Source organism: Lampetra fluviatilis, chromosome 47, assembly GCF_964198595.1.
Source record: "Lampetra fluviatilis chromosome 47, kcLamFluv1.1, whole genome shotgun sequence".
Lineage (NCBI taxonomy): Eukaryota > Metazoa > Chordata > Hyperoartia > Petromyzontiformes > Petromyzontidae > Lampetra > Lampetra fluviatilis.
The window spans coordinates 10,316,280-10,338,250 of NC_136321.1; the positions used below are offsets into that span (position 1 = coordinate 10,316,280).

General features: G+C 55.8%; 1 protein-coding gene across 1 annotated transcript in view; it reads right to left on the reverse strand.

Moving 5' to 3' along the window:
- Nucleotides 1-4,969: 4,969 nt before the first annotated feature.
- The window catches only part of LOC144947957 (solute carrier family 2, facilitated glucose transporter member 9-like), a 28,144-nt gene continuing 11,142 nt past the window's right edge, over nt 4,970-21,971 (reverse strand). Inside the window, exons 3-12 of the mRNA XM_078877394.1 lie at nt 17,442-17,602; nt 16,858-16,982; nt 16,224-16,353; nt 14,576-14,724; nt 13,632-13,834; nt 12,914-13,024; nt 11,471-11,572; nt 10,262-10,337; nt 9,290-9,417; nt 4,970-5,223 (exon numbers count right to left, since the gene is read on the reverse strand). Coding sequence (XP_078733520.1) covers nt 5,032-5,223; nt 9,290-9,417; nt 10,262-10,337; nt 11,471-11,572; nt 12,914-13,024; nt 13,632-13,834; nt 14,576-14,724; nt 16,224-16,353; nt 16,858-16,982; nt 17,442-17,602 — 1,377 coding nt within the window. The 3' untranslated portion in view covers nt 4,970-5,031. The remainder of the gene's footprint in view (nt 5,224-9,289; nt 9,418-10,261; nt 10,338-11,470; nt 11,573-12,913; nt 13,025-13,631; nt 13,835-14,575; nt 14,725-16,223; nt 16,354-16,857; nt 16,983-17,441; nt 17,603-21,971) is intronic.

Sequence of the window (21,971 nt, forward strand, 5' to 3'; positions counted from 1 at the left end):
GTGGGTGAGTGGATGGATGGATGAGTGAGTGGATGGATGAGTGAGTGGATGGATGAATGAGTGGATGGGTGGATGAGTGTGTTATGAGCGGCAGTGCAGCGGTTAGCGCGTTGCGCTATGAACCCCGGCGACCCGATTTCGATTCCCGCTCACGGCCACCAACATCCGTGCCCATTATCTGAACCGGCCTCAAATGAGTACCCGGTGTGGTGTGTAAACATCGCCACTCGGGATACAAAGGCGGTCGGGCGTGGTTCTGGCCCTCGTGTGCCGTGCCGGCTTTCATCGGTGCTCACTAACATCACTTTCCCCTAACGGTCTGTTAAGGCTATACGGGGGATCTTTGCCTTAGTTACGATCAATTCCTCCTACGTAGGAGAAGGAATCAACGAGTGAAGTGCACAGGCTGCAGCCGCCATGGTAGCAGCGATGAGAAGAGAGGAACAGCGGAGACTGACCCTGCAGTCAGCAAGTGACTGCAGAGTGAATCATTGAGTGGAGAATCATCAATCGCTCCAACCGCTTCACATTTAATTATCTGAGGGCCCTGAGGTCTGGAGTCCCCTCTAGAGCAGTGGTTCTTAACCTTTACTGCAGCATTGCACCCATCTGGTTCTCAATCGTAAAAAAAACGATGTATAATGTTAATAAATTCATAGGGTTTTATGAAACAAAGCGTTTGTATTCTTTGGGTCTTTCGGTAAAGTCACGTAGATAGGTTCAAAGAAAATAACAAAAAACTACGTTTCGATCGCAACACAAGCGGTTGTCATCAGGAAAAAATTAACCCGTAAAAACAAAGTTTTTCACTATAAATCCTTTATATGCGTGGCGGCTAGAGTCCTCTCGTCCTCTGGCTTGAGATGAAATTCCAGTTTCTAACCCCCGAACACTCGAAATCGTGAGACCCAATGCAAGTTTGCCGCCCACGTGTTCCTGTTTACAGCTGGCACGTAACGAGCATTTGAGCAATTGATTACTCTCCCGATTATGTGTACATTATGTTGAACTTCGTTCGCACCGTACGTAGCCAACCGTGCAAATCGGAGGTGCCCAGTGGCTTCCTAATATCGGAAGGAAGAGCGTTCCAGACGGCCGCAGAAGCGCATCTGAGCTCGCGCGCGATGCCGTGACCGTCTTTGTTTGATGGCCAGCCAACAGCCGCTGTAAGGATGACCAGGCGTGGTAGATACGAATTGGTGGCCACTTCCCAAGCTCCAGCGATGTTTCGACACCAATAGGTGCTCGCCGACTGCCCCGATCCCAAGCAACCAACCATACAACTCCGGACGAGCGCGGTTCGATACCGGACATCTGTGAAAAAGAGCTTGATAGCTCATCGGATTCCTCCAGTATAAACACAGTATTCTAATACGAACGGTGCGAACGAAGTTCAGCATCCATACACGCACGTACACATTGGTGGCGGCGGGGGTGGGTTGTGCTGCGCTCGTATCGTAAAGTGAACAAACTGGAAGGAGCGGTTCGATGAAAGTGCCCAGAGGCGGTAACTCGTGGGCAGGCAGAGAGAGAATCTACGACTCGGAGCGAGCGAGTGACGTCGTGAGATTATTCACGAGGGTGGGAGCTTCTTTTTAAGGTGACGTATGGCGAGGGCTGCCAGCCAAACTCTGCTCAGCTGATCGCGGGGGGAGAAGGGGGGGGCACAGCCCAGAGTGTGGGGGGCGGGTTGGGAGCGCCCACCGCGGAACGCACCCGGCCACGAATCCCACTTCCCCGGGGGGGGGGGGGCGAATCAGGGCCGGGCACAGCGCGGTGCCACGTCAGCCGCCGTGTCACCCACGGATCCCACGTCTCGCACGTAGCCTCGTTGTCGTGCCCACGCTGGGCACGATCCAATTACACCCCCACCAGAGGTAACCCCCGAGGTCAGGGGTCGGCAACCAAAACAAAAGGAATCTACTTGATTTTTATTCGGTGAAAAATCCCCCCCCCCCCTCTCAATATTTAAAGAGCCGCCATGTGTGTATACACCGTACGTTGAACTTCTTCCGCGCCGTACGTAGCCAACCCTGCTCGCTCATCGGAGGCGCAAACGCAACGTGAATACGAGACGCGGTGGTTTCTTCATCAAAATTAAAAACGACGTCACGAAGCGCAGTCCTGAAAGGGCCGCGTGTGGCTCTGCAGCCGCAGGTCCCCGACCCCCGCGCCCCCCTCCCCTCGTGGGATGGTGGTGGGGAGAGGTGGGGAGGAGAGGTGGGGAGGGGAGGTGGGGAGGGGAGGTGGGGAGGGGAGGTGGAAAGGGGAGTTGGGGAGGAGAGGTGGGGAGGGGAGGTGAGGAGGAGAGGTGGGGAGGGGGAAGTGCAGTTGTGAACACCGAACAACAATCCCTGACGCATCTTGCATCGAGTGCGACGCACGGCGCCCACCCCGAGTCGCCCCCACCCCGAGTCAACCACCCCCACTCACCCCCCTCCACGCGGAGTGTTACCAAGTGTCACAGTCAACTCACGTGGCATTACACTTCCCTCACCCCCTCCCTCCCACCCACCTTACCCCTCCCCTCCACCCCCTCCCACCAGGCCACACCTGCGCACAGGTGAGGTAAACGGAGGGGAATGCTGCACTCGGCTCGGCCACTCGGAGACGCCGCCCCCCCCCCCCCCCCGTGCAGGCGGGGTGCGTGCAGCTCTATCCCGAACGTGGCACCGGCGTCACGTGATGACAGACAACCGATTGGGAGCCATCGCACTCTCGTCCAGCGGTGTCACCCACGTCCAGCGGTGACACGTGCGGTGTCACGTGCGGTGTCACGTGCGGTGTCACGTGCGGTGTCACGTGCGGTGTCACGTGCGGTGTCACGGGCGGTGTCACGTGCGGTGTCACGTGCGGTGTCACGTGCGGTGTCACGTGCGGTGTCACCGACATGGGTGTCGCTCACGTGCGGTGCCGACGTCGAGTGGTGACACCCACGTGCGGTGTCACGTGCCGTGTCACGTGCGGTGCTACGAGCGGTGTCACCGATGTTCCGTGCAGATTGAGCGCAGCAGCCAATGCCTTGCGACGTTTGTTTAAATTTATTTTATTTTGTGTTGCTATCGCGGAGTGACTTCACGATGCGCTTTTAGGGCAGGCGGATGCCACCCACCCGGGTGTGAACTCAGGCTTCTCAACAGCGCCGGCTCAGCGCCCTGACCTCTCGAGCCAGTGGGCCGCTGTCGAGACGGACACGCGAGCTGTCCTCGAGCTGTCCACGAGTGACTACTTAAGACCGGCCGCAGGGCAGGAATGGGGGGAGGGGGCGGGGGGTGCAGCCACAGCATCGTGTCCCGAGCCGCCCTCATCTATGTGAGGCCGAGGCGACGTAGGGGAGACACACAACAAAACAACGTCGTCACACCAAATATGAACAACAGCAGCAGCAACAACAAAAACCTAGCAAACGCGAGTGGCGGAATAGACGGAGGGCGCTTTAACAGAAATTAAGCGGAATGGCGATAGAGGAACTCTCCGCTTGGAGTGCGCACGCAGCAACGTGAAGGGCTTCATTCCAGCTGTTTGGGGGATGCGAGTGGGGGCTTGGTGAGGAGGCCGCCACTACGGAGGATGACGGGAGCGGTGGGCGAGAACAGCCCAGGAATGGTAGCGAAGGAATGGAGCGCTGATGATGATGATGATGAGGAGGAGGAGACACTGACTGGACCGGTACGGATATCACTCGCTACTGATGAGCCGTCGTGGTCAGGAGCCCGAACTTGGGGTCGCTGGGTTTGTGGCGTGGCGCGTGAACCACAGTGCCACCACTCCACCCCGATGGCATGGTCTGAGCCAGGCATGGTCTGAGCCAGGCATGTCTGCGCCTGAGACCCTGAAAATATTTCAACGCATCCAGTAGACTGTTGCTATGGCCGAGTGCTTACACAACAGGCTCCCAAGGAACCTGCAACATATTCAGTAAGTCCTGTCAACAACAACAGTACCACGATCAACATGAAAGACAAAGGACCCCCCCATGTCGCCTTGGGGCAAGTGCTGTTAGCGACCACCAATGAAGACCGGCACGGCACACGAGGGGGTGGGTGGCCAGCACCACGCCCGGCCGCCTTTGTCTCCCATGTGGCGATGTTTAAACACCAGTTCAGGTACTCATTTGAGGCAGAGTCAACCTAGGGGAGGCCCAGGGCCGGTTTAGATAATCGCTACAAGTGTTGGCTGTGAGCGGGAAATCGAACCGTGCTCGCCGGGGTCGTGGCACAGCGCGATAACCGCTACCCCACCGCTCCCCCGAACCACTAAACACCACCACCACCCCCATCAGCACCCCCACCCCGTCTCTGTCCTTGCCAAGTGAATCCCTGAACAAACAGGCCGAGTGGCGTTAACCCTTGGCCAGCGCCGGGATTGTGCTCACAACAGCATCAGCGGTATGGAAGGCCAGGCCACCATAAAGAGACGATCGCAGCGATGCCCCTCCTCGCTTACTCAGCAGAGACGAAACTCCACGTGAACCAAACGGTGAGGATGCCTTCTTCATACAGCAGTTGAGAGAAATAAACGGTCTCTAATGATCCCAACAATGTTGCCAATGGGTTATCCAAAAAAAATGAATCCTCCGAATCTCGAGACTCTTTTTCAGGAGGGTCCTGCCAAGTGACTTTCTGACCCGCACCTACGGGGGACATCTGTGACAAAGAGCTTTATAGCTCATCGTATTCCTCCAGTACAAATAAAGATTCTGATTCTGAGTTTTTCACAGTAGTGGGGGGCCGAGAAACCAGAGAATCCCCACGTGGAGCGAGGTGGGGGGGAGAACAAAGAATCTCCAAGCAAGAAAGACGCGACCACCCCCCCCCCCCCCCCCCCCGGGCATCAGAAACCAAACCCAGGCGCCTTCTAGCAGCTTGTGGAGGCGCGAGCGTCGCCAAGGGCGGCCGTCGCTAGCCTCAAAACCCCCGGTGGACGACCCCCCCCCCCCACACCGGGAGACGGGGGTCTCCCCCCCCCTCCTCGGCAGTCGGTACCGACGTGCGACGAAGACCTGCCTCGGGCAATGTGACCCCACTCTGCTCATCGCCGCTCGTCGCCGCTCGTCGCCGCGGTGCCCAGCGTCCCGTAGCCGTTGCTCCTCCTCGCGTCAAAGAGTTCCGACACTTCCAGGAAGGAGCGGTTCTTGGTCTCGGGGAGGAGGCAGCAGACGAGCAGCACGCCGGCCACGCTGTTCGCCAGGAACAGGAGGAAGCAGTAGGGCCCTGTCGCCCTCTGGGGGAGAACAAAGACACAAAGTTCCACCCACCCGCGTAGCATCAACTGAATGTCTCCCTAGTGGCGATGTTTACACACCACACCAGGTACTCATTTGAGGCTAAGTCCACCTTGGGAAGGCCCAGAAACGGTTCAGATAATCGTCACCGGTATTGGCCGTGAGCAGGACGGCTAACCGTTACACTACGGCTCCCCAAACAAAGACAAAGATCACCCGTATAGTCTTAACAGACTATTGGGACAAGTGCTGTTAGTGAGCAACGCCTACGAAGGCCAGCACTGCGTACGAGGGGATGGATAGCCAGCACCATGCCCGGCCACCTTTGCCTTCCCAGTGGCGGTATTTACACACTGCACCAGGTACTCATTTCAGGCTGATTTGACCTACGAGAGGCCCAGGACAGATTAAGAGAATCGTCACTCATGTTGGCCGTGACATGGGAATCGAACTTGGGTCACCTGTTTCAGAGCACAGTGTGCTAACCACTGCGCCACCGCTCCCAGAACACACGCACACACGTCTAATCAACGACGACTGGCCGTGTGCGATTCGTACGTTCTCCCCGTTTTACAGAGTGTGAGAGAGAGTAAGTGTGCGACCCGAGTTCGATTCCCGCCCACGGCCACCAACACCAGTGACGATTATCTGAACCGCCACTGGGGAGACAAAGGCGGCCGGGCATGGTGTTGGCCATCCACCCGTTTATGTGCCATACTGGTCTTAATAGTTGCGCACGAACAAACAGCACCTCCATAATATCGTTTTGTTGGGCTAGATCGCGTAAATATATAAATATGTCGTTAAACCTGCCACCACCCGACACAGCCAATTCGCAGGGTTTGTCACGTAAACAGAAAGTGCCAATTTGTGACTAGTACAGCAGCACACCGGTGTGTTGGGGAGGAAAGCCACAACATTTACAATCTGAGTACAACGTTTCGCGAATAATTACAACCAGCTTAATCAGACGATAGCCAGATTTGTGGAGAAATCCTCCTGTTTCGTTCCTTAAATAGAGGCGTAGATGTGATGGCGTCACTTGTGAGCACTTTTTGAGCGATGTGGGGGGGGATTAACAGCACTTGTCCCACCAGTCTGTTCAAGGCTACACGGTGGATCTTTATCTTCGTCTTTTGTGTGAGTGTGCGCGTGTGTGGAGTCCGGATGTTCTCCCACAGATAAAGCCACCAACCACACGCGCAATGCAGCTTCGCATTGGACAAATATCCCAATGGTGAAACATTGCCCGCAAATTACACAGAAGTAGCAACTGCAACAACATCGCCCCTTACTGCAAAAACGTGGCAGGAACCTGATAAAAAAATAATCTTGAGATCCAGTGAGGCCTTCCTGGGTTAAATAAGTGTAGGAGGAATATTAATGTGTATCTTGGGTTGTGTGAACTGTTTGTTGAACCTCTTTCGCACCGTATGTAGCCAAACGCGCTAATTGGAGGTGTGGGGGTAAGGACAACAAACTAAATGCAAAAAGCAGTTCTAAAGAAACGAGTTTGTTAATCTAGATAATCTAAAAATGCACAGCTCCAATGGTCTCCTAATATCGGAAGGAAGAGCGTTCCAGACGGCCGCAGAAGCGCATTCCAAGGCGCCACGCGCTGCGGCGACCACCGTCTTTGTTTGACGGCCAGCCAGAAGCCACCGCTGCTTGCGACGGTGATCGGGGTTCGCGTGATGATGGTTTCTGGTCTTTGACGAGATCAGCAAGGTATTGTGGTTCACTTTTGGCATTTTTTATCCGGGTCCTCTGGTTTTTTACCTCCATTTATAATCAACATCACGCATTCAGAGCATTTGGCTGCTGCTATAAATTTCCACGTGATGATGATAAGCCACCTCAATTAGGTGCTGTCATTTGTGATAGCTGGGTGCTTCTGAAGAAGAGCGACTACATCGCTTACCTGGTGAAATAAAAAAAAGTTTTCGTTTTTGAGAGACACCCCTCGCCTGCCAGTCTCACGCGCTCACGCGAGACGTTCAAGGTACGGTAGATAATCGATTATCCGGTGGCTTCGGGGGGAGGGGGGGGAGGTGGCGCTGGCCGGATAATTGCGACTCATCTATATTTAAAATAGATTATTTTTTCACATTATTGTATGTCATTTGACTTTTAGGTGTTAATTTTTTTTTTTTAATGTTTACGATATGAAATTGGCATAAGACAAAGACAAAAAGAAATATCCTACTTTAAAAAATACTGTATTTACTGTACGGTAATTACATACCTATTAACCCATACGATTAACCCGTATTCTTGTACAGGGAGTTCTCAGGTCCATACGGCGTACAGCCGTTTCAATACGGCCAAATACATTTTTATATTTGTTTGTGTTTCTCCCTTGTGATGGGACTTTGTAGGATGAACGTTGAAATGTATAAGGGCACGGGGTGACCAATAATGTCTGAATTGGTCTGTAATAAGGTAGGGCACTGATAAGGGGTTAACAGGTTTGTACCTAACACTTCAATCTCAAAGACTCTGCATGGGGTGATGTATATACTTGCAGTATTTTCATCGTTGTATGTAGTGTATAATGTACCGTATATAATATTTAAAACTGAAATCAAGCATAGAGACTTTTTCTGTCACATGCACATGGTGCCGATTGCCGGACTGAAGCGGTTTTGTCGGATCGGCCCTGGACCGCCAGATGTTGGAAGCCGGATAATCGATGAGCAACTGTAAAGGGACTCCTCTACTTAAGAACGAGTGAGGTTCCAGGTCTGTTCGTAAGTCGATTTGTTCGTAAGTTCAACTTTACTCCTGTCGATTCCAAACAAGTTGTATGGCATGTACACTAAACACGGGGAATGGCTTTAAAACTTGTATAATCTCCTGTAGATGTGGATGCCACTGGTTCTTCGCGTCCTGCAGATGTAGACGCCACCACCACCATCTATTGCGTAGTCGTTGAACTTACGACTCTCGCTCCAAACAGGCAACTGGACATACGGACAGGTTTGTTCGTATCTCTGAAAGTTTCGTAAGTTGAAGTTCGTAAGTGGAGGAGACCCCGTCCGTACATACACACAACGCCGATGCCCGTTCCACCAACAAAGCATGGAGGTTGCCATCTCCTGGCCTGCCCAGGGTACGGTGGCAGCACAGCCAGCGGATGGATTTGTGTATCCGGCTTCACTCACCCTCTGAACGAAACTAAACTTTTTTTTTACTATTCGTTTATTTTACCAGGTAAGGCCTCACTGATCTGTTCAGGTCTTTTTTCAGAAGCGGACCCGGCTATCGCGAGTGATAGCTCAACAGAAGCGACTTATCACGTTGAAGTTGATAGCAGCCAAATACTCTAAACCATTGGTTCTTAACCTGGGGTGCATGCACCCCCTGGGAGTGCGAGATGCCCTGAGAACCAAAGGGGTGCAGGCTGCAGTCAAGGTTAAGAACCACTGCTCTCAACGCACGTTGATTCTAAATGTGGAAGGAAAAACCGGAGAAACCAGAGGACTCGGAGAAAAATCCACGTGACCAAGAGGATAGAGACATGCAAACTACAAATATATAGCAGGCGTCAGAGTCGGGAACGAACCCACGATCTCCTGCATACCCAGCGAGCTAGTTAACATCTCACAACCATCTCACTCTCACGTGGAGACAAAGGGGACACGGAGACCAGCAGTGAAGTGTGGGGAGGGGGTGTACATTCAGCCTCACTCATCTTGCCACTTGCAGGGTGCCCTCACTTCATCACGTGGCAGCAGTCTCAAATCCCCAAACCCACGCGGTCACAGCCGATGATGGCGAAGGCAAAGACGACGGCCACTGCAGAGAGCTTCAAGTCGGTGGGGCGGGGCTGGTGTGAAACTGGACCGAGCATGACGCCGAGTGGGCGACCCGAGGAGACCCAAGGAGACGACGACCGTGAGAGACGCGAGGCTTGTCCGTCGCCTCGCGACGCCACGGCCGCGCCGCTCTGCCGGTCGCCGTCTCAATGCCGCACGCGAGGAGGGGGAGCAACACCGGCAGGAGGGAGGGGTGGGGGGGAGGGAGGGAGGGAGGGAGGGAGGGGGGGCAAGGAGCAGCACTGACCACAAGGAAGGGGAAGATGATGCCGATGACGAAGAAGCTCAACCAGTTGACGCACCCGGCGATGGAGTAGGCGGTGGGGCGCGCGTGGTGGGAGAAGAGCTCGGCCGGCAGGACGTTCAGGATGCCACCTTCCCCGTGGGGTGGGGGGGGCCAGGGCATTGAGGTTTCACGACGGTTACCCAGCGCATCAACCGTCGCGCATCGCTCAAAGCGTCTCACACGAAGCTGCGATTCATCCCATCCGACTGCGGCGCGACTGCGGAGCGGCGTTGTGGGCGACGTGTCAAGCAGCAGACATCCATCGTGTCGCAGTGGCGAGGTGTTGACTACCTCGCCTGGTGTGCAGGAGGTTGTGGGTTCGATCCTGACCCTGACGCCTGCTGCTGTATATTTGGAGTGTGCATGTTCTCCCCATGGTTGCGTGGATTTTTCTCCGGGTCCTCCGGTTTTTCCCTCCACGTTAAGAATGAACGTGCGTCTAGAGTATTTGGCTACAATAAATGTCCACGCGATAAGCCACTTCGTTGGGCTATCATTTGTGGCCGGGTCACTTCTGAAAAATGACTACATGGCTCCGTGGGTCTTACCTGCTAAAATGAAACATTCTTTAGTTGAGTTTTTAGGTTAGGTTAAAGCAGCAGACAAGAGTTCGTGCCTCCATACAAGGTCGCGTTACTAGTCCAGCATCGTCAGCCTCCTGGCGTTTTAAATCAACATTTCACGACAACGCATGATGGAAGCAAACGTTGCTCTACTTTCAACCGGCTAGGTCTCATCAGCAGTCCGGTTCTTTAAACGATATTCGAGGTTTTAAAGGGAGCTGTGGTTTCAGCCCAAGTTCACTCCCCTGGTTCACTCTGCTGCCGGCTCGGGGGGAGGCCGATCTGCCACCGCCCCCCCCCCCAACTGCCCACCCCACCGCCCCCACCGCCCCCATCCCCACCCCACCGCGGCACAACGTGTCGAACTCACCGGGGCCGATTCCGAAGCTCAGGATGTAGGCAAACACGATGGCGATGCTGAAGTACGACAGAGCCGAGACGCACTTCTAAGGGAGGGAGCGAGGGGGGGGTGGGCGAAACAACGGGAGGTTCCGCACGGTGACGCGCGATCGCAGTTGCGTCATTTTTCCTGAGTTAAAAACTCCGGAGAGAGTTCCAGTCATCGTCATCATTTAAATAACCGTCAAACCCGCCTTCGCCAGTCGTCACACCGCGCCCCCCTGGGGGCTTCCCCGTTCTGACGAACATTCTGCCACCAAACACCCGCAGGAGACATCGCGCCCACGCTGCAAGGGAGTCGTCTTCGCGCTTTTGTGCCAAACGACAAACCACCTGCTCCGTCATCAAGAAAGACCTCAACCAGCGTTCCTGGCCGCAGTCAACTCGAGTGCCGATCCCATACCCTCTGGGATCGCGCTGCCGCTGCCGCCACCATCCGAGGATCTCACCACGCAGATCAGGAAGAACGCTGCTGGCGAACGCAGTGGCACGTCCGGGATAACAAACACCTCCTTAATAGACACCTCATTCGTTCGCGTGATCGGCGATCATCCACAACTCGACCCACACGGTCAACTCATTCCTCGCGACGAGTTGAGATCCGCGGTCCATTGTTGACGTCGAGTTTACATTTTTGACGTTGAAGGAACGAGCAGATAATTACATCTGCAGTGCATGCTCGTTGTTATTGTTGTTGTCATTGTCGTCTCCTGTATTTAACCAGGAGACGAACTAAACGCGTTGAGACGCACGCAAGGACAACCCGGGGTGTCCCAGCCTTCATCAGAGCCGCGTTTCATGTAAAACCACTGGCATAACCACACCACTGCGCCACCACCACTGCCATAGCTGCCACCACCGCCATCGCCACCACCGCCACCGCCGCTGCTGCTGCCACCGCCGCCGCCCCTCGGCACATCCGGTAGCGCTTCAGATAAACGTTACGCCATGGCCTTCCGGCTCGCCCAAAGAGCACATCACAACGATCTGTAAAAAACGACGCACTGCTGTTTGCGATCTCCCATGAAGGCCATTACCGCATCTCCGATTAGGACGGATGGCTACGGACGGTGCGAAAGAACTTCAACATACATCGGTCGGGATGCACGGGACACACCGACCACTGCCTCGCACTACAGTGCGCCCGGGGGGGGAAGAGAGAAAGGTCAACGGGTCGGACCTGTAACGCCAGTCCAATGGTGATCAAAATGCAGCACAGGCCCATGAGGGAGTAGCCAGCGATCAGCAGGGGGCGACGTCCCAGCCAATCAATGATCATTCCCTGGCAGAGGCAGACACGTGGGGATGGGGAGGGGCGAAGAGAGAGGCAGGTGAATGACAATTTCTGCACTGCATTTTGGAAAGCAGAACGTCTGCCAAAAAACATTACTAAGCTGCAGCGTGTAGAACATTATTTGGAAGGTGCCTTGATGGGTACTGCAAGATCCGACTATGTCCGTCCGTCCAGTGCTTGCCGAGCAGCATTGGCTTCCGGCTGCCAAACGAATAGTGATTATAAGGTTGCACTGATTACCCACAAAGTGTTTGCCACAAATGAACCACAATACCTCGCTGATCTCAAAAAGGAGCATTAACCATCACACGAACTCTGGCCATCCTGGAAGCAGTATTGGTTAGCTATCGAACAAAGACAATCACGGCATTGCCCACTTTCAGATGCGCTTCTGCGGCCGCCTGGAACGCTCTTCCTCTGATATTAGGAAGCCACTGGAGCTGTGCACTTTTACATCTAAATTGGAAACTCATTTCTTTAGAACTGCTTTTTTTGTTAATTTGTTGTCCGTCCCCCACACCTCCGATTCGTGTGGTTGGCTACGTATAGTGCAAACGATATTCAACATACATACAACAGGGTAGGGGAGGCAAGGGCTGGAGGGGCGAGGGAAGGAAAGAGGAAGGGAATGGCCCGATAGAGAAGAGGTGAGGTTTTAAGAGAGGAACGTTTTAAGAGAGGAACGAGGTTAAGGAGGGGGAGGGGAGTACTGCTTAATGTACAGGGGGTAGCGTTGAGTCTATGTGAAGCGTTGAATTTACAGGCAGTGTTGAGTCTACAGGCAGTGTTGAGTCTACGTGCAGTGTTGGGTTAAGGGGGAGTGCTGCTTAATGTACAGGGGGAGTTTATTCCAGTGGAGGGGTGCAGATAGTCCCAAGGAAGCGCATTGAGTGCGTGGCTGAGGATGTCCAGGAGGTGGTGGCCGGGAGGCGGGGTGAGGAGGTGGGGGTGAGGAGGTGAGGGTGAGGAGGTGGGGGTGAGGAGGTCGGGGTGAGGAGGTCGGGGTGAGGAGGCGGGGGTGAGGAGGCAGGGGTGAGGAGGTGGGGGTGAGGAGGCGGGGGTGAGGAGGCGGGGGTAAGGAGGTGGGGGGTGAGGAGGCGGGGGTGAGGAGGCGGGGGTAAGGAGGTGGGGGGTGAGGAGGTGGGGGTGAGGAGGCGGGGGTGAGGAGGTGGGGGTGAGGAGTCGGGGGTGAGGAGGCGGGGGTAAGGAGGTGGGGGTGAGGAGGTGGGGGGTGAGGAGGCGGGGGTGAGGAGGTGGGGGTGAGGAGGTGGGGGTGAGGAAGAGGAGGCGTGTGAGGCCCGCTCCGTGCCAGGCTAGGTGTCCACTCACGCAGGTCACGGCTGTCAGGATTTCCGCTGCTCCGGTTCCCAGTGTCACGTAGGGAATGTGCTCCTCTGCGATCTCTGCCTCTTTGAAGATGTAGGTGGAGTAGAAGTAGATCTGAACAGAACAGATCGGACACACACAGGGAGAGCACGGAGTGGGCGGGGGAGTCAATGTCCGGCCCGCGACGACCCAACATTTGGAGAATCTCCATTAAAACAGAAATGTTGCTTGCTGATCACACGTCCATCCGTTTGTTGTCCTCTCCCCCGCACCTCCGATTGGCACGGTTGGCTACGTATGGGTGTGAAAGAAGTTACATACATGCATTAAATCATGAGCGTAGGCATCAATTAATAATTACATATGCAAATCGTACGCACCGTACACAACCTTCTGCATGCCAGTCGAGGGAGTAAACATATCGCCACCGAGGCACCCCTGATGATGTGGCTCGCCTCGTCACGGTCCCAGGCAGCGTGTCACCGTGATACACCAGATACAAAAGAGATTTGTGTTAAACCTCGTGGTGGATGAAGAGTGTGGATGTCATGAAGACCGACTCTCACGCAACGCGATTCGATGCTTAGCCTTAGCCACTGATGCTGCATCCATCGATTACGCCAAGCATAGCATCACAACGCCCCCGCCCTCCCCTCCCGCTCGCCCCTCCCACTCCCCCCTCGCCCCTCCCGCTCACCCTCCCATTCCCCCTCCCGCTCACCGCGTTGACGCCGCTCAGCTGCTGGGTGATGTTGAGCGTCACTACCACGACGAGCTGCCGGCGGGAGGAGCGCTCGCACAGCACCTCCAGCATCCCGGTGCGCGCGACGCCCGACGCCGCGTGGCTCTGCTCAGCGCCCATCGCCTCCAGCTCCAGCTCCACGCTCTGCAGGGTCGTAGAGCGCGGTCGGAGCCAGCGGAGGGCTGAGGGGCACAGTCGACGCCACTCACGACCGGCATCGCTGTCGCGGTGGCAAGATGTTGACTACCTCGCCTGGTATAGAGGAGGTCGTGGGATCGATCCCGACCCGGACGCTTGCTGTTTTAGTGTCCACCCCGTGTCCACCCCGTGTCCACCCCGTGTCCACCTCCAACTGGGTTCACTGTGAGCCCTGGGCTGGAGAGTCACAGCTCCCCCCCACCACCCCACCAAGGGGGGGGGGGGGGGGTGGCGGCTTCTGGGCCTCGACTCGTGGGTGCATTCAGCAGTGTCGTCACAATCCATCGATCCCTCGTTGAGTACTGATCGGAACTGATGGATTGCACCATCGCCATCATCATGATCATCGTCACGTGCTTAATTCAAATTGTAACAAGGCTACAATAGAGTGAATGAAACAGAGATAAAATGATAATAAACGAGATGATATTACGAATTCACAGCGCTTCGATTGTTCCAATGGCCCGCATGATGATGAGCGATCACCATGCACTGGCGGGGTGAGTTCCCATGTCCAGATGCCACACGCAAAGCATCAACGGAGGTGGTGCAGAGAAGACGGCGGTGACAATGATAATGATGATGACGACGGTGAAGGTGATGATAACAATGGTGATGACGATGACGGTGACGACGATGACGGTGACAGTGACGTTTATGATGATGTCGATGAAGATGATGGTGACAGTGACGATGACGATGTGTCTCGAACGTGCCGTTTCTACCGTTGAGCGCCTCCTTCGGCTCCTTGCGGGTGATGAGGAGGTATATGGGGCTCTCGGGAAACCAGGGCAGAACGAGGAGCTGGACGATGGCAGGGAGAGCAGGCAGCGCCAGCACCACGGGCCAGAGGGAGCTCCCACCAAGCACCTGCCTGGGAAACCTCCAGCATCAACCAACGCCCTCTTCGTTGGCACCCGGGGTCAGCGACCCTGGCACCCGGAGTCAGTGGGAGGGACCCCTGCCCTCTGCGCCCACACTGTGGAACCTCCCCAGCGCGGCCCTCTTACCTCCCACACTCCAGTTAGGGGGCACTGCAGTGGCAAGATGTTAACTACCTCGCCTGGTATACGGGAGGCTGTGGGTTTGATCCCGACCCTGATGATGCCTGTATATTTGAAGTTTGTGTGTTCTCCCTCTCTCCCTGTGACTGCGTACATTTTTCTCCGGGTCCTCCCGTTTTTCCCTCAACATTTAGAATCGACTTGCGTGTTCAGTATTTGGCTGCTATAAATGTCCACGTGATGACAAGCCACTTTGTTGAGCTATCATTTGTGGCCAGGTCGCTTCTGAAAACGAGCTCTACAGCTCAGTGGGCCTCACCTGATAAAATGAAAATAGTTTATAGTTTCAAACCCAAGACCTCCTGAAGAACCGGCAAGGGAAATAACATCTCGCCACAGCGGCATCCCATGATTAGAGGCGGCGCGGTGCGTGCATTTGAATCGGGGGGGGGGCGATGGGGGGCAGGTGGGGTGGCGGACAGAGGGGGGGGGGCAGGGGGAGTGCGGCAGAGCGCGGCCCACGTAAGAGAGGCGCTCTCAAGAAAACTCCGTCCGAGATTGCCGTGAGTTGTGCCTCCGCTGTGCACAACGCTGCGGCGCATGTCCCCCAACCCGCCACGCCATCGTGGTGTTGCAGAAAACATTTCACTTCTTTTATTCTCATGAGCTGCAATTCAGCCAAATTTGACTTGGAGAAAAAACCCGCAATATATTAACGCGATAAGTTTGTTGCTGATGGTGACTAGGCAGACACCATCGACTCGCCATACGTGGGGAAGCAGTTGTGACTGCCCTCGCCGTGGAGTCTTGACCAGAGGTCGCAAACGGGTTTTGATTCCTTACCCCCCGTACCCGTACCCGGCCGCACCAGGGTCGCAAACGGGTACCTGTACCCGGCTGGGTACGGGTAGCCGGGTATCCGGTAGGGTACGGGTATCGGGTACCCGATTGCGACCTCTGGTCTTGACCCCTAACCCTACTCTGCAGGTCATAGACGTGAATTATTAAACCTCTCCCATTTCGATGGCGTACGTGTACATCCCTAGTGTTTCTTCTGATTCATATCGGAAGAAAAACTCCATAGGTGTACGTCATCGGAATGGAATGTAAATAAGAAGGGCCACGCGGGAGGATGCGTGGCACAGTTTGGAGCCAGCTATCGTAGAGTGCGGTCGTGTCGCTACGGTTCTCTGCGCAGTGTACGGTACAGCGTCTTTAACAACAGCGGCGCTACGTCTCTCTAAATAAAACGAACGCCAAGCCGCTCGCACGTTCCGAGATTCGGCGGTGAACGGAGACACCCACCCCACAACTTGCAGATGACGTCTCGGACACGTGAAAGGGTCAAAGGGAATCTCGGCGTGCGTACCTCAGGCCCACGATCTGTCCGACCAGAATGCCGAACGTCAGGAACATCGACGTGGTCATGGCCAGGGCCCCCCTCTGCTGCTGGGGGGCGCTCTCCGCCAGGTACATGGGGTGCAGGCCGAGGCCGGCTCCTGCTCGCACGCCACGCGAACACGCAGGCCACACGCAGGCCACGGCGGCAGACACCACATGTCCACCCATCAGGAACCGCTTCTGTTTCGCTGTACAAAGCGATTTACATTTTTATTTCCCAGGTAAGGCCCCACTGAGCTATGTAGCTTTTCCAAAAGCGATCTGGCTATCACAAATGACAGCTCAACGAAGTCGCTTATCATCTCGTGGAAATTTATAGCAGACGAATACTCTAAACGCACGTTTATTGTGGGGGGGGGGGGGGGAGAAACCGGAGGACCTGGAGAAAAATCCACTCGACCACGGGGAGAGAGAGACTGAGAGAACATGCAAACTCCAAATTTACAGGTATTGTCAGGGTCAGGTTCGAACCCACAACCTCCTTCATACCAGGCGAGGGAGATCATTTCTCGCCACAGCAGCACCCTCATCATCAAACAGCCTAGACACACGAGGAGGAACGAGGGCTCCGCTTGGATCCCCACGACCGTCGCGCCACTTACCACAGTTCACCCCGATGAGAAATCGGCCGATGATGATGAGCTCGAACGAGGTGGCCACCTCGCTCACCCCCATGAGCAGGGCGGCGATAATGGCGAACGCGTTGTTAGCGAGGAGGCCTGCCTTCCTAAACACACGCACACAGATCCCCCGTGTAGCCTTAACAGACTGTTGGGGCAAGTGCTGTTAGCGAGCAGCACCTGTGAAGGCCGGAACGGCACACGAGGGGTGGGTGGCCAGCACCACGCCCGGCCGCCTTTGTCTCCCCAGTGGCGATGTTTACACACCGCACCAGGTACTCATTTGGGGCCAAGTCGACCTAGAGGAGGCCCAGGACCAGTTCAGATACACGTCACCGGTGTTGGCCGTGTGGTATGCGCGCTGCATGGCCGTGTATAATATGTGGTATAAAGTATGTGCGCTGTGCATATGTGTGTGTGTATTATGCGATATGTGCGTTGCGTGGCCGTGTGCGTGTGGTATGTGGCATGTGGGCTGTGTGGTTCGGGCACTCTACGGCCGCGTGAGCGTGCGGCATGCGGTGCGTGCGCCGCGTGGCTTCGAGCGATCGAGCGGTTCCCGTCACCTCCCCATGAGCAGCGCCATGGGCCTGGCCACGAGAGCCCCCACGAGCCCGCCCACGGCAAACACCGAGGCGATGACCGCCCACAGCAGCGTGAGCGTGCTGTCGCTCACGGGATGTGCGTATCGCGCCTGCCACGTGCTGTTGATGAACGCCTGCACCTCCTGGGAACACAACGCGGCGAGGGGATCATGGGGAGCCGTGGGAGCGGAGCTGCAGGGAAACGTTGAGCTGAGAGTTTTTTTCATATTTTGCAATTTTTTCATGTTGGGGATTTTCGATTTAAAACTTTCGTGACTGCAGGGATTCATCTTCTTGGTTCTTTCGGTAAAGGCACGTAGAAGGGAAGTAATAAAATAATACAAATAAAACAATTCTCACGACGTTTCGGCCACAACGCAAGCAGCCGTCCTCAGGTGAAAACCAGGTCTGTCGAGGCGACAGCGTCTGAATAAAACAGCACACGTGCTTGGAGCATATATATGTAGTGGTGGTATTGACGTGCGCCGACTGTGACAGTGATGGATCACGGGGCGGCGCGGGGTGCGGGGTTGGGCACGCGTTGTGGGCGTGGTGTGGACGCGCGCGCCGGGAGTGACAGATGACGGGGCGGCGCGGCGTGGGTGGTGAGGCACGATGAGATGTGGGAAAACAGGATCGTAGCCAGCGCCCGGCGATTGGTCGAATAAGTGGGTGCTCGCAGCGACGTCCGCAGGTGGGGTATAAAGGGGGACGCGCGAGAGCACTCGGGGAGAGTTACCCAGTTGAAGACCCGAAGACGGAGCTGAAGACCTAGTGCCCCGAGACCCCTAGTCCCGCCGTCCTTGTGGGGACCGGGGCCCTGTGTGGCTCGGAGGCGAGGCTGTGGGACCCGGGGTCCGACGCCCCCGTGGGTCGGGCTGGGGACCCACAGTCGAGACGGATACCCCGGGCAGGGAGTGTCCCGAGTAGCTCAGTGGCGTTAGTCGCCGAGTAGCTAAGTGGATGTTGGTCATCCGAGTAGCTCAGTGGCGTTAGTCGCCGAGTAGCTAAGTGGGTGTTTGTCACCCGAGATACTAAGTGGATGTTGGTCATCCGAGTAGCTCAGTGGGCGTTAGTCGCCAAGTAGCTAAGTGGGTGTTTGTCACCCGAGATACTAAGTGGGTGTTTGTCACCCGAGATACTAAGTGGGTGTTTGTCACCCGAGATACAAAGTAGGTGTTAGTCACCTGTGAACGAGTTTGATAAAATAAAGAGTGTGTTACCCGTGAAGTCGTCTCCCGCCGAGTTACTACATTACAACTGGCGTCAGAAGTAAACCTGTCTTCAAGAAGTATGGACACGAGGAAGACTACCCGTACCCACGAGCGAGGTCGGGACGACGACGGCGTACCGGGGACACCGACCTCGGGAGTAGAGGACGAGGAGTTGCCGCCGATGCAGCACTTCGCGGTGATGGCCGACGCTCCGCTTGCCTCCGACACCAGCCTCCAGGACGCGCACTCCCGGTTGGCGGAGTTGCTACTCGCCGCCGCCGCTGTCTTGGCCGACATCTCCGTTCCGGCGAGCGGAAAAACGGCTGCGGGGGTCGTGGAGGAAGCGACGTTGGAGGATTCCCGCCAAAAGGCGCTTCGCGCCAAAAGTCTGGAAGTTGCCGCCGTTTTTGGGGGGCCGCCACCGATTGGCGGGAAAGACGGACGCCACGTGGCCGGACACCTCCGCGCAGCGCAGCCCACGTCATCAGCGCGCGCCGGAGCCCTCCATTTTGCGCCTGACAACCGAGCCGACATTTTACACAACTACAGCGGAGCGCGGGAAAATCTCTCCGACGTCGACGACGATCGGGTCCTCCAGCAAAGATTGCCCGCGCTGTCGGCGTTCAAGGCGGATGGGGGCGACTGGGGAGCCTTCCAACGAAGGTTCCTCGCTCATCAGGAGATGTCGGGGTGGTCCGACACCACTGCCCTGCGTGCGTTGCCAGCGATGCTTGACGACGACGCGCTTGCAGCCTTCACATCTGCTGCAAGGTCGTCCCGCTCTACGCTCCAGGCCGCACTACACCTGATGGCGAAGGTGTTCGGGCCGCCCTCCACGTGTCGCCACCAGTTCTACGATCGGCGGAAGGTGGCTGGAGAAACGACGCTCGCCTATCGCACGGCACTACTCGCCTTGGCGGACGCAGCTTTTCCCCGCATGGATAAGGAGGGGAAGGACGCCATGGTGACGGAGCAGCTGCTGGTGTTGGCCCACGAGTTGGGGGTCCCCATCAACGTGGCGGACGAGATGGATATCTGCTCCCTGGCGATCGCCACGAGCATTCACGCGTACGAGGTCCTCAAACGCAAGCCGGGGGTCGTCTGCAAATGGGCGGGGAACGCGGCACTGGCCGCCACGATCGCCGAACCTCAGCCAGCTGCGGTGCAGGAGCAGGCCTTCGCTGCATCGCGTCCGGGGGAGTGGAGAACGGGAGGTCGTTCGCCCACACGTTCGCCCCGCAAGCTGGAGCAACCGAAACCTACGACGTCCGTCGTCTGCTACAACTGCGGCCTTCGGGGTCACGTCGCAGCCGGGTGCCGGGCCCCGCGTCAGCGCGCCACAGGACCACGTCGGGACGACGACCAGGGCCACAAGTCATCCCAACAAAACCCGGTGCCTCGGGCTTGACGGCTGCTGACCGTCGAGAGCCTGAACCCCGGGGCACGCACGGGTCCTCGATGCCTGGCCGATGTCTTCCTGAACCGCCGGCACCACCGGACGTTCAACCGCGTCTGGTGCCGTACGACGGACCGGCAAGGCGGACTCGGGCTAGGGCTCAACAATTTTCATGAAGACGTTTTTCCTCTACACCGAGCTCGCCCGGTGTTCCCCTCTGCCGGGGTAATGTCCCGTTGTAGGGACGCTCGGAAAAAGAAGGGGACACTGCACGAGTCGAAAGAAAAAAAAAAAATTTCCATTTATTTTCCTTTTTGCATACACATTGCTATTGTCACTCGCCGGTTTGTATATATTGTTCTATTGTCGCGGTGGCATTGGTTGAGGGTTGCGGATGGTAGTGTTCGCGTCGTGTTGTGTTGTTAAGTTAGTTGTTGTTCTTGTTGTTGTGTTGTGTTACGGGGCACACAGGGCGGTTTGTATATTTTTATAGCAGCCGGGTCGGCTGCGAGCTATGTGGTAGGGGGTGATGTAGTGGTGGTATTGACGTGCGCCGACTGTGACAGTGATGGATCACGGGGCGGCGCGGGGTGCGGGGTTGGGCACGCGTTGTGGGCGTGGTGTGGACGCGCGCGCCGGGAGTGACAGATGACGGGGCGGCGCGGCGTGGGTGGTGAGGCACACGATGAGATGTGGGAAAACAGGATCGTAGCCAGCGCCCGGCGATTGGTCGAATAAGTGGGTGCTCGCAGCGACGTCCGCAGGTGGGGTATAAAGGGGGACGCGCGAGAGCACTCGGGGAGAGTTACCCAGTTGAAGACCCGAAGACGGAGCTGAAGACCTAGTGCCCCGAGACCCCTAGTCCCGCCGTCCTTGTGGGGACCGGGGCCCTGTGTGGCTCGGAGGCGAGGCTGTGGGACCCGGGGTCCGACGCCCCCGTGGGTCGGGCTGGGGACCCACAGTCGAGACGGATACCCCGGGCAGGGAGTGTCCCGAGTAGCTCAGTGGCGTTAGTCGCCGAGTAGCTAAGTGGATGTTGGTCATCCGAGTAGCTCAGTGGCGTTAGTCGCCGAGTAGCTAAGTGGGTGTTTGTCACCCGAGATACTAAGTGGATGTTGGTCATCCGAGTAGCTCAGTGGGCGTTAGTCGCCAAGTAGCTAAGTGGGTGTTTGTCACCCGAGATACTAAGTGGGTGTTTGTCACCCGAGATACTAAGTGGGTGTTTGTCACCCGAGATACAAAGTAGGTGTTAGTCACCTGTGAACGAGTTTGATAAAATAAAGAGTGTGTTACCCGTGAAGTCGTCTCCCGCCGAGTTACTACATTACATATATAAGCTGGGTTGGAAGGGGGGAAAAGGGCGCCTTGGCAAAAGAATATGCATATCAAGAGGAATTTTGCTTATTTATGGGAAATGCAAGTATGTGATCAGTACTACTTATGCCCTTGCATTATGCAGGATTAGCAGCATTAAAGGGAAGGGATATGGGAAATGCAGGTATGTGATTAGTACTACTTATGCCCGTGCATTATGCAGGATTAGCAGCATCAAAGAGAGGGGATATGGGAAATGCAGGTATGTGAATAGTACTACTTATGCCCGTGCATTATGCAGGATTAGCAGCATCAAAGGGAGGGGATAGGGGTAGCATTAATAAAGGGAAGGAGTGTTAATAGTATGTATAATTGTAATGTATTACTTACTGTTAGTAACTCAGCTTATTGTAGAGTATATTTAGTATACTGATGATACTGTGTAGTTTATACTTTAGTTGTTTACGTGTTGGTTTTAGTTACTGCAGTTACATACTATTAACACTCCTTCCCTTTATTAATGCTACCCCTACCCCCTCCCTTTGATGCTGCTAATCCTGCATAATGCACGGGCATAAGTAGTACTAT